General features: G+C 43.9%; 2 protein-coding genes across 7 annotated transcripts in view; one reads left to right on the top strand and one right to left on the bottom strand.

Moving 5' to 3' along the window:
• Acaca (acetyl-CoA carboxylase alpha) overlaps positions 1-13,665 on the top strand; it is a 272,460-nt gene that overhangs the window by 27,154 nt on the left and 231,641 nt on the right. The window lies entirely within an intron of this gene.
• The window catches only part of CUNH17orf78 (chromosome unknown C17orf78 homolog), a 33,110-nt gene that overhangs the window by 5,897 nt on the left and 13,548 nt on the right, over positions 1-13,665 (bottom strand). For 2 of the 4 annotated variants that reach the window (XM_052759699.1, XM_052759700.1), the window contains 5 exons: positions 13,238-13,324; positions 12,329-12,568; positions 3,700-3,855; positions 2,179-2,303; positions 1,417-1,614 (listed from right to left, as the gene is read on the bottom strand). In XM_052759699.1, the coding sequence (XP_052615659.1) occupies positions 1,432-1,614; positions 2,179-2,303; positions 3,700-3,855; positions 12,329-12,568; positions 13,238-13,324 (791 nt within the window). In that variant the 3' untranslated portion in view covers positions 1,417-1,431. Of the gene's footprint in view, positions 1-1,416; positions 1,615-2,178; positions 2,304-3,699; positions 3,856-12,328; positions 12,569-13,237; positions 13,325-13,665 lie in introns of those variants that run through there. The other 2 variants (XM_052759701.1, XM_052759702.1) reach the window with 2 other exon arrangements.

Below are 13,665 nucleotides of genomic sequence, written 5' to 3'. Positions count from 1 at the left end.
CGGGCGGTGGTGGCGCACGCCTTTAATCCCAGCACTCGGGAGGCAGAGCCAGGCGGATCTCTGTGAGTTCGAGGCCAGCCTGGTCTCCAAAGCGAGTTCCAGGAAAGGCGCAAAGCTACACAGAGAAACCCTGTCTCGAAAAACCAAAAAAAAAAAAAAAAAAAAAAAAAAAAGATGAGCATGGCATTAACGTAAGCCTATAGTCCAAGCTTCTTGGAAAGCTGAGACAGAAGGATGATTTGAGGTAAAAAATTTAAGCCTAGTCTGGGCACCAGAACCCATCTGAGCAATAGTAATGATAATAAAGATCTCTGGTCCTACTCTAGACATGAGACATTTTGATTCAGTATATCTGGGTCCCAGAAATACATATTTCCTCTCTCCCCAAGTTCCTCCCCCACCCCGCATGTCTCTGTCTCTCTTTCTTCTTCTTTGTTTGTTTTTGTTTTTGTTTAGATGGTATCTCCTGTAGCCCAGGGTGGCCTCAGATGTCCTATATAGCCGAAGCTGAGGCTGCCCTTCAACTGTTGACTCTTCCTCTGCCTCCATCGTGCTAACTGTATAGGTGTAGACTACCAAACGCAGCCAAATAACTATGCAGTTTTTGCTTTGTTTTGTTTGTTTGCCTGTTTGTTTTTTGGCTAGCCTGGAACTCACTATGTATACCAGGCTGGCCTAAATTCATAGAGATCTACCTGCCTCTGCCTCTGCCTCCTGAGTGTTGGGATTAAAGGTGTGTGCTACCACATCTGGCCAGTTTTTTGACACGGAATAATTCATCACATTTGCTTTATGTTAATATTCTGATGTGCCCCTTGAAATCCTACCCCTTGGCACCGTCCTGCATCCTGATGTAAAAGCCTTACTCTCTCTCTCTCTCTCTCTCTCTCTCTCTCTCTCTTTTGTTTTTTCAAGACAGGGTTTCTTTGTGTAGCTTTGCGCCTTTCCTGGAACTCGCTTGGTAGTCCAGGCTGGCCTCGAACTCACAGAGATCCGCCTGACTCTGCCTCCTGAGTGCTGGGATTAAAGGTGTACGCCACCACTGGCTAGCTAAAAGCCTTATTCTGAGGAAAAACTCCTCCCCTTCCTCTCTCTTCTGCTTTTCTTCCCACGAGGTGCGCACTCTCGACCTCTTTCTCTCTCTTTTCTTCTCTCTCTCTCTCTCTCTCTCTCTCTCTCTCTCTCTCTCTCTCTCTCCCCTTTCTCTTCATCTCTCTATTATAATAAACTCTCCACATGGATGCATCATTTGGGTTGTGAATTACTGGCCACTTCTGCTACCACCATGTCTGCATGGTATGCATCTGCCCAGCATGTTTCCCTGCACACTCAGGATACCCTCTGAGGTCCCCCTGCACATGCGGGACACCCTTGGGGGTCCCCCTGCACAATAATTCATAACACTTTATAACTGAAGCATTTGACTACATCTCACCACTTACAGGCTACCATTGTTTTGTCTAAACAAATGGCATAAACGATGTAGAGAATACTTCCCTTCTCAGGCTGAGAGTCCAACTGGGACTCAGTTGTCCCAGGTTGCTGGTCTTCCTTCCTTTCCCTTCTCCATAACCATTGCCATTGGCACAGCCTTCTGGCTCTGAGGCAGGGACTCTGAAACAAACAAACAAACAAACAAACAAATGGATCGTTATCCTCTCAGTGGCTGATACACATTTGATTATCTTCCAACCTCATGTCAAGCCATTTAAAAGAAATAATACTTTATTATCTTACACTCCCCCCTTTCACCCTCCTTCTCTCAAATAACCTGACTGGCCTCAATTTTGCAATATAGGCGAGGCCAGCCTGGAATTCCTGGTCTGCTCCCCACCCTCCAAGTGCTAGGATTCTAGAAAAAATGCTCATCTCTAAGGAAGACCCTAGAACTCCACTGTCTAGAGAGTGGGGAAAAGGAGCTCACATTAAGAGAACACCTTCGATGTACCAGGGCCTTTCAAATGGGATCCCGTTTAACTTCCACAGCTGCAAGCAAGGCAATAATCAGGAGTCCTGTTTTACAGATACGGCAGCTGTAGAACGGAGAGGTCAAGCAACTTTTCACCAGCCGCTCAGCTAGCGTTTGCTTTCCTTATGTTCTGCTGCCTTTCCAACAGAAAGCAATCTTTATTGATCAAGCCAGGGACCCAGTTCATCAGTATACGTCAGCAAACTTACTGGGCATGGGACTTCAAAGATTACAAATACTATAATGATGACTCCACTGAGCAGCAGAGTAGCAGCAATCAGAGCTTTGGTGACAATACTCCATTTCTGCCTCTCCTTTAAGGACACATCTGTGTCTGAAAGGAAAGAGGGATGGAGGGGAAGAAAAGAGAGCATGAGCAAAGCTCACCTTGACTGCAAGTTCTCCTCATTCAGACTAACCAGGGACACCTGACTCAGACAGAGCCTGGATTTCCACCTGGGGCTCAGAGTCAGGCAGGGTGGCAGCATGGCCTCTTCACTAGCCTCTCTTATGAATGGGCCACCTTCCTAGAATTTGGATTCTCCAGAGTCATGCATACTGATTCTAGCACTGTTCTTGAGAGGAAAAGGCTTGGGTGCACAAGGAGTGCTTAACCCTTTGTTCCCAGTCAGTCCGCTTGAAGTTCCCAACCTTAAAACCAAAAATCCTATCTCCTTTCATCTCTAGCACTGAATACAGATAACCAACTACAAACAAGCACAGCGCAATCACCTTTATTTCACACCTGGTGGCACACACCTGTCACCCTAGCACTCAGGAGGCAGAGGCAGGCAAGTCTCCAAACCCAAGGCCAGCCTGACCTAGTTAATGAGTTCCAGGCTAGCCAGGGCTACAGGGCGAGACCCTGTCTCAAAAAGAAACAAACAAAAACTACCTTTTTGGTATTAGGACAGTGTGGGAAGAACAAAGGTGAATTGTCATTGCTTTTGAATCATAAGTCAAATCCAGGGCAGAAGGCTCATACCTATTATGTTATTACTGACCTCATATTTACTTTTCCACTGGTATGAACCTGGGATGTAACCCAAACTTGACTCTTATAGAACTTGAGTCTTGGCCAATTTGGTAAGGGCTATTTTCAAAAACAGTGAAGAGGAAAACATGTGGTTGGTTGGTGTCATCTTTGTTAATAATTGCTTGGTATTTAAATATACATCTATATATGCAAGTGGCTGGCATCATGTACCAGTTGGATTTAGTCCGTTTCCAATCTGGCTACAGAGTGAATTCACTTTCATGGAGGTAGGGGATTACCATTTTAAAGAAAAGACTTATTATTTTTATTTATATCTGTGCCCGTGTGACTCGATGTGCACTGTGTGCATACGGGTACCCTCAGGGACCAGCGAGCATCAGATCCTTTGGAACTAGAATGACAGGTGGTTGTGTAAGATACCTGATGTTGGTGCTGAGATCTGAAGCTGGGTCCTTTACAACGTATCTACAAGATGGTTCTTAACCACCGAGCCATCTCTCCACCCCCAAGGTAAAAGATTATTGACTGTGCCAAACTACAGATGTTTCTGGGAACTTCCTTATGGAGAACCGTTTTTTCCCCTATTCAAACATGGATAATATTTAATATAAATTTTTAAATATAAAATAACTTCTCAACCTCCAAGAAAGTCCCAGGAGACCTAAGTAATATTGGAGCTCAAATGTCTCCCTTTCTTCCTGGTCTTGCTTTGCCACCTCTCCTTAATCTGTACCTTGTGACAAAGGGCTGGAAGAGCCCCCAGTGCTTGTAGTTTTCTCTCCTTTACTTCTAGCAGCTGTGGAGGTGGTAGTGATGGGCACCGTCTCTGATGAAGCAGATCTACCCTTTGCTGGGTAGACCTTGCACTGATAGATCCCCGGTAAGAAAGCTGTAAAACAAAAAAGAAGCAGCAGATGGACACCTGTAGGGCGGCATCATCCTGCTTTGGTTTTACCTGATGAAACTCCAGCTCTACTCCCTTCATACTACATTTCTACCTGTGACCCCATTGGCCTGTATGTTCATAGGTTTTAGGTGTAGGCACAGAATAATGCCAAGAATAAATGAGGCCAGAGGTACTAAGAAGAGATGTGAATTAAATCCCCAGGAGTCCTTTGACTATAATCAGAGGGAAGGAGTGAGCCATATCTTGCTTGCCTATCATTCTTGAGGTCATCATAATAATAAAGGTGGAGGGTGTAACGCTGCTGAGTTTCCTTCATTAATAGAGGTGGTTCCAAAGTCCAGGGAAGAACAGGAAATGCATCTGCTCAATGCCCGCGGCAGGTCTGCTAGTGGGGTCCAGTCAACTACTCTGAGAAGGCAGTGGGGAAAGCCAGAGCAGCTAGGAGAGGGATGGGCACCCAGCCGCACATTCTCCTCAGTTTCATTCATTTAATGTTCAAACCAGAGTCTACTATGTGCCAGAAATGCTTCAGTATTTTATATCAGTTGCATTCATAATAACAAGAGAACAAACAAAAAGGGCAGGGGTCAGGGCAGAGGAAGCAGAGACAACAATGACTATCATATATTTTATGGCTAGGTGTAGTGACACCTGCCTATAGTTCCAGCACTCAGGAGACTGAGGTAGGAGGATAACCTTGATTTTAAGGCCCACATGGGCTACATAGTGAGTACCAAGCCAGCCACAGCTAAATAGCAGGACCCTGCCTCAAAAAACAAACAAACAAAATTAGGATAAGTGCTACTTAAAAACTTAAAACTAGAGCTGGGCATAGTGGCACATGTCTTTGATCCCAGCACTCGGGAGGCAGAGGTCAGCCTGGTCTACATAGTGAGTTCTAGGACAGCCAGGGCCACAAAGAGAGACTCTCTCCCAAAAACATCAATCAATCGATCGTTCTAGAACAAGAAGACAGTCATGGTAGCTCAGCCCTGTAATCCCAGCACTGGTGAGACTGAGTTGGAGTATTACCAGGAATTAAAAGCCATCCTTGTGAGTTCCTAGCCAGTCTGAGCTACAAAATCAGGCACGGGAGAGATGGCTTGGTGGTTAAGAGCACTTGCTGCTTTTACAGAGGACCTGGGTTTGGTTCCCAACACTGCATCAGGCCATTCACAAATGCCTATGATTTCAGTTCTAGAAGATCCAGTGCTCTCTTCTAGCCTGTGTTGGCACCCATATACGTGTGATACACATACATGCATGTAGGTAGACACACATAATTTAAAAAACAAATCTTTAAAAACCAAAACCACCCAGTTGTTGTTGGTGTATGCCTCTAATCTCAACAGAGGCAGGCAGATCTCTGAGTTTGAGGCCAACCTGGTCTATAGAGCAAGTTCCAGGACACCCAGGGCTACACAGAGAAACGCTGTCTCAAAAAAGCCAAACAGGTGGTGCACACCTTTGATCCCAGCACTCGGGAGGCAGAAGCAGGCAGATTTCTGTGAGTTTGAGGCCAGCCTGGTCTACAGAGTGAGTTCCAGGACAACCAAGGCTACAGAGAGAAACCCTGTCTCGAAAAACCAAAAGCAAACAAACAACAATGGCAAACCAACCAACCAAACAAAAAACAAAAATTTCCTGCAAGATAAAGTAGTTTGAGTAGTATTCATAGGTAATAGTTGGGCAACCTGCAGTGTAGGCCAAGCCTCTCTGAGATTAGAACTGAGCCAAGACTTGAGGGAAGTAACGTAGGTGGAGGGGACAGTGGGGATAAAGCCCCCAAGGCAGAGTGTGTCTGACAGGTTACAGCTGTAGGGAAGCAGTGAGGCAGCCACACAATTCCACCTGCTTACAGAATGGGCCTAATCCAGTTCAGACAGTGGTGGCTATTCCTCTCCAAACCCTCACCCCTTTTTACTTAAAAGACAGGGTATGACTATGTAGCCCATACTAGCATCAAAGTCACTATGTAGCCAGACTGGCCTCAAACATGAAGTGAGACTCCCGCCTTCCCAACTACTGAGGTTATAGGTGTGCCACCAAACCTAGTCTTCTATTCCATTTGAAATGTATTATTTACTGGGAGGTGGTGCATGCCAAGGTGTCCATGTGGAGGTCAGAGGACAACGTTGTGAAGGTGGTTCTCCTATGTTTATTTGGGTGCTAGGGTTCAAACTCAGGTAGTCAGGCTTGGATCATTGGGCAGCAAGCACCTTCACCCTCGGAGCCGTCTTGTGGGCTCTTGTTCCAGTTTGCATGGTTTCTTATCATTACTTTTCTTTAGCTTTTCTAAATTGCTCTTTTTGTTTTGTTTTGTTTTGTTTTTTCTCTGTGTAGCCCTGGCTGTTCTGGAACTCACTCTGTAGACCAGGCTGGCCTCACAGAGAATCTCTTGAACTCACAGAGCTCCTCCTGCCTCTACCTCCTAAGCGCTGGGATCAAAGGTGTGCACCACCACTGCCTGGCTCTACATTACTTTTACAGGTTTTACATCCTTTTAAATTGCCATTTGTTGTTGTTGTTAATCACCAGAGATACTGAACAACATGGCAAGTAAAACAGTAGAATGACACTTTTAACAGTTGTATAGAGGGGAGCAATCAGACTTAGGCAGCTTTCAATACCAGTCATCATACAGCAAATTACAGGAGAAATAGTGGTCCCTGATTGCAGTTTAACTGGGAGACAGTGTTGGCCTCCACGCCTGGCCCCAGTCAGTTCTCTTAAGTGGTAACATGCATGTTTGAAGATAAGCAAAACTCACTTTGGACAAGTTACATGATTTCTGAGTTTTGGTTTCCCAGTTTGTAATATGGTTATAATAAAAAATAATTGCTGTAACTAGTTCTCAGAGGTGCTGTAAAGGTCAGAAACAAAAATGAGAAAGCAGGTGTGAAAACACTTTGCAAGCTGAGCGAAATGGGATTGAAAGATAAGAGAAAGCCTAGAGACTGTCTCCCTAAGCAGAACAACTGTGGTAGCCAGAGGGATAATGGCATAGAGACATATGGCCTGTATTCCCACCTGCTGAGAAATGTGACTTCAGAGTCTACTGAATAGGCTTCATCTGTCAGTGTACTTTCAGTCCTCTGAGTTAATGGCCATCCCTGTTGGCAGCTCATCTCTTTCGGGTCTTATCTCTGAAGTAACTGAGCATCAAGGGAGAACAGGTTTGAAAATATATTTTATTTCCACCGGGTGGTGGTGGTATACACCTTTAATCCCAGCACTTAGGAGGCAGAGGCACGTGAATCTCTGCCTTCAAGGCAATACAGAGTGAGTTCTAGGACAGCCTGGGCTATACAGAGAACAACCCTGCTTCAAAAAAAGAAAAAAAAATCACTTTATTTCCATTGATGATTGAATTGCACCATTAGTTTTTCTCTAGCTAAAGTTATTTGAACAAGAATGCCCCATTTTAAGGCAGGCATGCTGGCACATACCTCTAACTCCAGCATCAGGAAGGCAGAGGCAGGAAGGTCAATGCAAGTTGAGATCAGCCTGGTTTACTTGGAAGTTTCATGCTACCTAGGGTTACAGAATGAGACCCCGCCTCAAAAACAACCCACAAGAACATCCCAGTTTGCTGAGCATGGTGGTACTCACCTTTAATCTCAGTGTTCTAGAGGAGAATCATGAGTTCAAGGCCAATCTGGCCTATATACAGAATTCTAGGCAAGTGAGGGCTGCATAGTAAGACTTTGGTTTTTTTTTTTATTAGCATAGAAATACCCCAATTTAAGGAGTTTTGTTTTTAAAAATCCAACTTTATGAAATTCCTAAAGACAATAATAATTCATAGTTCTAAAAGATGCTTTGTTTTACAAAATAATTTTTAAATAACATTAAATACATTTAATCCATTTTCATATAAATTTAATATAACTTTTTGTTTGGTTGGATTTTGAGATAGGATCTGGTTATGTAGCCCAAGTTAAACTTGAACTAGCTATGTATTATTATTATTATTATTATTATTATTATTATTATTTTTATAGTTTCACTATGTAACTAGACTGCCCTCAAACTCCATGTCCTCCTGCCTTTGCTTCTCAAGTACTGGGATTGCAGACATATATCACCAAGTCTGGATAAATACATTATATTTAAAGAGAAGTGTCATTTCTTGGTCAACCTCTGTAAGTTTGAGGGCAGCCTGGTCTACATAGTGAGCTCCAGGACAGCCAAGGCTAGGTAGTGAGATCCTATCTGAAACAAACAAAAAATAATAAATAGAGGTGTCTCTTAGAGATTATTGTACAATAACACTCACAGGTTGGAGGGCCATTTGGGAGTCCTTACATGTTGCTGTTCGGTTTGTTCTCTGTCTAACCCTCTGTATATCTGAAAACTAGACCGTCTAGTCAGCCCTCCCAGTTGTAACTGTAGGAGCTGAGCACTGGGAAACACATGACTTGCCAAAGGTGATAGTTAACATCATAATAAACACTAGTTTAATGCCACTTATGACTTCCATAACCCACAGTTTCATATGAGGTAACCAGACCCTAGGAGTCAGTTCACACTAGTCAGATAATAAAGATCCTAATCCATTTACTAAAATGACACTTGAAAAAAAAGTCACATAGCCCAGAATTGGTGGTGTACGCCTTTATTCCCAGCACTCGGGAGGCAGAGGCAGGCGGATCTCTGTGAGTTCGAAGCCAGCCTGGTCTACAGAGCAAGCTCCAGGACAGGCACCAAAACTACACAGAGGAAACCCTGTCTTGAAAAACCAAACCAAACCAAAAAAAACCCAGATAGGTCTCTATGAATCCTGATGGGTAACTGGAAAGCTTCTAAATATAAAATCTGAGCAATAGGAACAGGAACTGTATTGTTACTGATTGTCCCAGTTCCCTTTATGTTGTTGTGAGAAAAGCAACTTAGGCATGTACTCTATCAACTGAGCTATAGCCTCAGCCACTGCCTTATGTTTCTTTTCTACATTTTATGTTTGGTCCATGTCTTATGAAGACCAACTGTGTTGTGCCAAGTTCTTATCCTTACAATTCCACATTCTTACTTACTTTGAGGATATTTTCATTATTGTCAGTTGATTGTATTTTAGACCTTTCCTCTGCAGGCTGACATCAGCCAGAGTGGCAACTTCAGAGTGCATCTCTCCTGGGACCTTCTAAATCTGACCGTTTTCCTAGTTTTTATTTCTAACCTATTTGAGATCTGTCACATCTTGGTGATTTAGTGTGGTTTAAATTCAGAACAGGCATCTTCAGACTGTGTGAGAGAGTTCCTTTCAAAAGTCCATTATAAGATACTTGTTTGGAATTTGTCAGCATGGTTTCATAGAAACATACTTTGAATGTATGGTGAATGGTGATGAGGACCCCAACTAACCTACAAATATCCATTTGGTCTCTTTACACGACTCACATTGTATAGGGTACTGCCTCAGATTCTGGATCTCAGAACCTTTGCCTTGAGCAAGCATCGGGGAGAAGGAGGAAGACTCTTCCTCTTGGAGAGAGCTCAAAGCCCAGAGGTCACCCAAGGCAAGCAGTTTCAATAGGGCAGGTTGATCTTTGGCAACTTTCCTCTCCCCAATTTAACCCCCTCAGTTTTCCTGGTTCCACATTTCTAACAGCTAATGCCCTTCATTACCTCAGCCCCACAGTGCATAGCATGGTATAGTGCCACTCAGAGAACGGCAGAACGGACAGTGACTGAAGGCCAGTGCTGTGGTCAGTTCAAGGGTGTCACACGGTAAGAGGACGAGGTCCACATGAATTGATATTGACTGGTTTTGGGGTTTTAAGGGCCCTCCCAGTGGTAGAGTTTAATTAACTAGTTAATTTTTCTTCTCTCTCTCTCTCTCTCTCTCTCTCTCTCTCTCTCAAGAGGACCTCATATAGCCCAAGCTGGCTTCAAAAATCAATAGGTTGTATAATGGGATTATAGGTGTGCCCCACCATGCCTGGCTTTTAGGGGTAGAATTTTGTAAATTATAATAAAGTGACTGAAACATTCAAGTCATGTAAGGATAAATATTTATTGTTCTTGGGCAATATTCCAAGAGAATGTCTGCCCCCTTATTTCTTCATTTCTAGTCTATGTTTTAAAAGTTTATTTCGGCCGGGCGGTGGTGGCGCACGCCTTTAATCCCAGCACTCGGGAGGCAGAGCCAGGCGGATCTCTGTGAGTTCGAGGCCAGCTTGGGCTACCAAGTGAGTCCCAGGAAAGGCGCAAAACTACGCAGAGAAACCCTGTCTCGAAAAACCAAAAAAAAAAAAAAAAAAAAAAAAAAAAGTTTATTTCTTCTCTGTGAGTTCGAGACTAGCCTGGTCTACAGAGCGAGTTCCAGAACAGCCAGGGCTACATACAGAAACCTTGTCTTGAAAAACAAACAAACGGACAAAGTTTATTTCTACCTTGTTCTGCTTGTGATCCTTCTACTTCCCAGTCTCTCTAAGCACTGAGTGTTCTTTTTCCAGCAGTAGAGCGGCAGAGTCTAAATGTCCGCCTTTGCGAAGGGGGAGCTATATACTCATCTACTGATCAGAAACTACTTGACAGAGATGATAAGAAGAAGAAAAGGATGGCAGAAGTGGGAATCAAGAGCTGCTGCTGTTGGGGAACAAGCCGTTCCACACAGTGTAGACTGGATGGAAACTGGAACCACCTATGTGGGGGCTAAATGAGCACCAGCTACTGGCTGTCAGTGTGGCAGTTCTGCTTCTTGGGATTCATTTTCTTGATAGATAGCAGATACATAAGAGGACTGTCCAAGGTCATTGTTTGTATTAGTAAAAGAATGGAAATAGCCAAAATTCTGCCAGTGGAGAACTAGGGAAATAAATTGCAATTTAGTAGAATACCCTTAAAAAGAATGAGGTAGGGCTGGTGACATAAATGTGCTCAGAAATAGGACATGTGCTTAGCATGTTCAAGGCCTTGGATTCAATATTCCACAACCCAACCATACAGGAGTCAAATTTATGGATATGGACATGGAACAAACCCATGCATGAGGAAAGCCAAGGTATGGAAGAGGGTGCATAGTGTGGTACTACCTATACTTTTCACATATGCAAATGAGCTGGGTTTGGTGTCTCATGCCTGTAATTCCAGTAGAGGGAGGAGTTTCAGGAGTTCAAAGATAGCCCTAGATACACAGCAAGTTATAGGCCATCCTGGGCAGTATGAGGCCTTGTCTGAAGGGGGGATGTATGCCCACCTATTGGTGGGGGCTTTGGAAGGAAACACATTAGGTAATAGTGGTTCCTTCTATCCTCAGAGACAGAACTGGAGGCCTGAGACACAGGAGTAGGAGGGAGAATTATTTTTCACTATAAATAAATATGTGCTGTTTGTATATTTCACTGTGTGCACTACAAATAAGCACATTTCACAAAAGATTGGTGTTTTTTTAAAATTTTTTGTTTAGTTATAGTTCTAGCTATCCTGGAAATCACTATGTAGAGCTGGCTGGCCTCAAACTCACAGAGATCCTCCTGCCTCTGCCTCCCAAATGCTGGGATTAAAGACGTGCTCTACACCTGTCCCACAACTATTGTTAAAAGAAGACACACCCACCAGCAAGGTGGTGCACACCTTTAATCCCAGCATTTGGGAGGCAGAGAAAGGCAGATCTCTGAGCTTGAGGCCAGCCTGGTCTACAAATCGATTTCTAGGACAGACAGGGCTGTTACACAGAGAAACCCTGTCTCAAAAACAAGCAAACAAAAACATAAGAAGGAGGAGGAGGAAGAAGAGGAAGAGGAAGAAGAGGAAAAGGAAGAGGAGGAGGAAGAGGAGGAAGAAGAAGAAGAAGAAGGAGGAGGAGGAGGAGGAGGAGGAGGAGGAGAAGAAGAAGAAGAAGAAGAAGAAGAAGAAGAAGAAGAAGAAGAAAAAGAAGAGAAAAGAAAAGAGAAGAAGAATCAGAAGAAAGAAGACCCACCCATCAGAAGTGAAGACCAGCTAGGCATTTAATTCCAGCACTCAGGAGGCAGAAGCAAATAGATGGATGTAAGTTTGAAGCTAGCCTGGTCTACACAAGCAGTCTAGGCCAGCCAGGGATATATAGTAAGAACATGTCTCTAAAAACTTTTTAGATCTTATAAATATCACAGGCCACTAGGGCTAAAAGGAGTCTTAGAAATTAGAAATGTGGGGCCTGGGGTCAGTGAAGTAGATCAGTGGATAAGGGCATTTGCCACCAAACCTATTTGGTCTGACTCCCGAAGGTGTACACACACACACACACACACACACACACACACACACACACACACACACACACTAAACAAGTAAACATATAAATATAATTTAAAATTATTGTTAAAGAAATTAGAGAGGACACTGATTTTTCCCAAGGGGAGAACAGTAGGTTTCACTGTGGCTTTGGCTACTAATAAAACACTGGCCACCAAGGATGTCAGCTGTAAGTTAGTGCCAACCTACCTCTCTCAGCTCTTTGGTCTCACTTTACCTGTTAGAAGGGATCCATTCTGAAACTGGGACGTGGGCATGAGGTGACAGCTTGGGGAGGCCTTGCTGTTTCTATGGTGGACGCTCAGGTTCTTCAGCGTGTACTTGACCTTTGGCCTTCCCTCTGAATACACAAGGTGGACTCTCACTCTCCTCCCAGAGCCAAGGCACTGCAGGGTAGCTATGGTCTGATTTTGGATGAACCGGGCCCCTTGGACATCTGTGTGAATTTCTGGAAGAACTAAGCAGAAAAACAAGGCTGGTTCTTAACTGCACAGTGCGTAGATAACCCGCTTTCCTCCATGACTCCTGCCAAATTCCACGGCCGGCCGCACTCTGCCCTCCTTTGGCTCATCTCCCTCTCCGTCTGCGTTCAGGGTACTAACTGTGCAGGTTCTGCTTTTCTTCCTGCAAGGAGCTGTGAAGATAAGAGACTGCAGTAACTCCAGCACAGAGAAATGCCCGTGGATTGTTTTCTTACAGGCAGAGAGGGCTGAGTGCCATTTCCTTCTCTTCTTCATCCCCACCTGATGGGTACAGTCCTACTTAGGCAACAAGTTAATATAGAAATTCATTTCCAGACATTCTCCTGAGGAGCTGTATATCTCTAAAATAGTAAATTTGAGATCTGGACTAAGAAGTGTGGAGAAAAGGCATTTTTAAATTTTATTTTATGTGTATGAGTATTTTGCCTGCATGCATATGCATATCCCCTGGAACTGGAATTACTGACAGTTGTGAGCTACCATGTGGGTGCTGGGAATTGAACGCAGGTCACCTAGAGGAGCAGCCCATGCACTTAACTGTTTAGCCATTGTTACAGCCCTGAAAAGGCATTTTTTTTTTTTAAGATTAAAAAGAAAATCCTGGGATAGCAGAAGTATTTTTCAGAAAGGTCTTCATTCCCTACCTCTTATTACGAAATCCATTTGGCTTCTCATATCCTTTGGGAAGAAGCTGGGTAGCTGTTCCACTTGGCAGCTGCTCTCTCTGGGATCTAGGAAGGAAAAAAGGGGGTCAGGATGTAGTGGGTCCTCCTCTCTTTAGAATTCCGAGACAGGGGAAGAGATGAAGTTCCTGCTTATAAAACTTAGAACTGAGCCGGGCGGTGGTGGCGCACGCCTTTAATCCCAGCACTCGGGAGGCAGAGCCAGGCGGATCTCTGTGAGTTCGAGGCCAGCCTGGACTACCAAGTGAGTTCCAGGAAAAGGCGCAAAGCTACACAGAGAAACCCTGTCTCGAAAAAAACCAAAAAAAAAAAAAAACCAAAAAAAAAAAAAAAGAAAAAAGAACTGGGGAGATCAAAATACTCGTGAAAAGTGATTTTAAAACACATGG

Source organism: Peromyscus californicus, unplaced genomic scaffold, assembly GCF_007827085.1.
Source record: "Peromyscus californicus insignis strain IS unplaced genomic scaffold, ASM782708v3 Scaffold_3__1_contigs__length_106647218, whole genome shotgun sequence".
NCBI lineage: Eukaryota > Metazoa > Chordata > Mammalia > Rodentia > Cricetidae > Peromyscus > Peromyscus californicus.
Note: the sequence above shows the minus strand (reverse complement) of the source record. Positions and strands in the feature narration are given on the sequence as shown.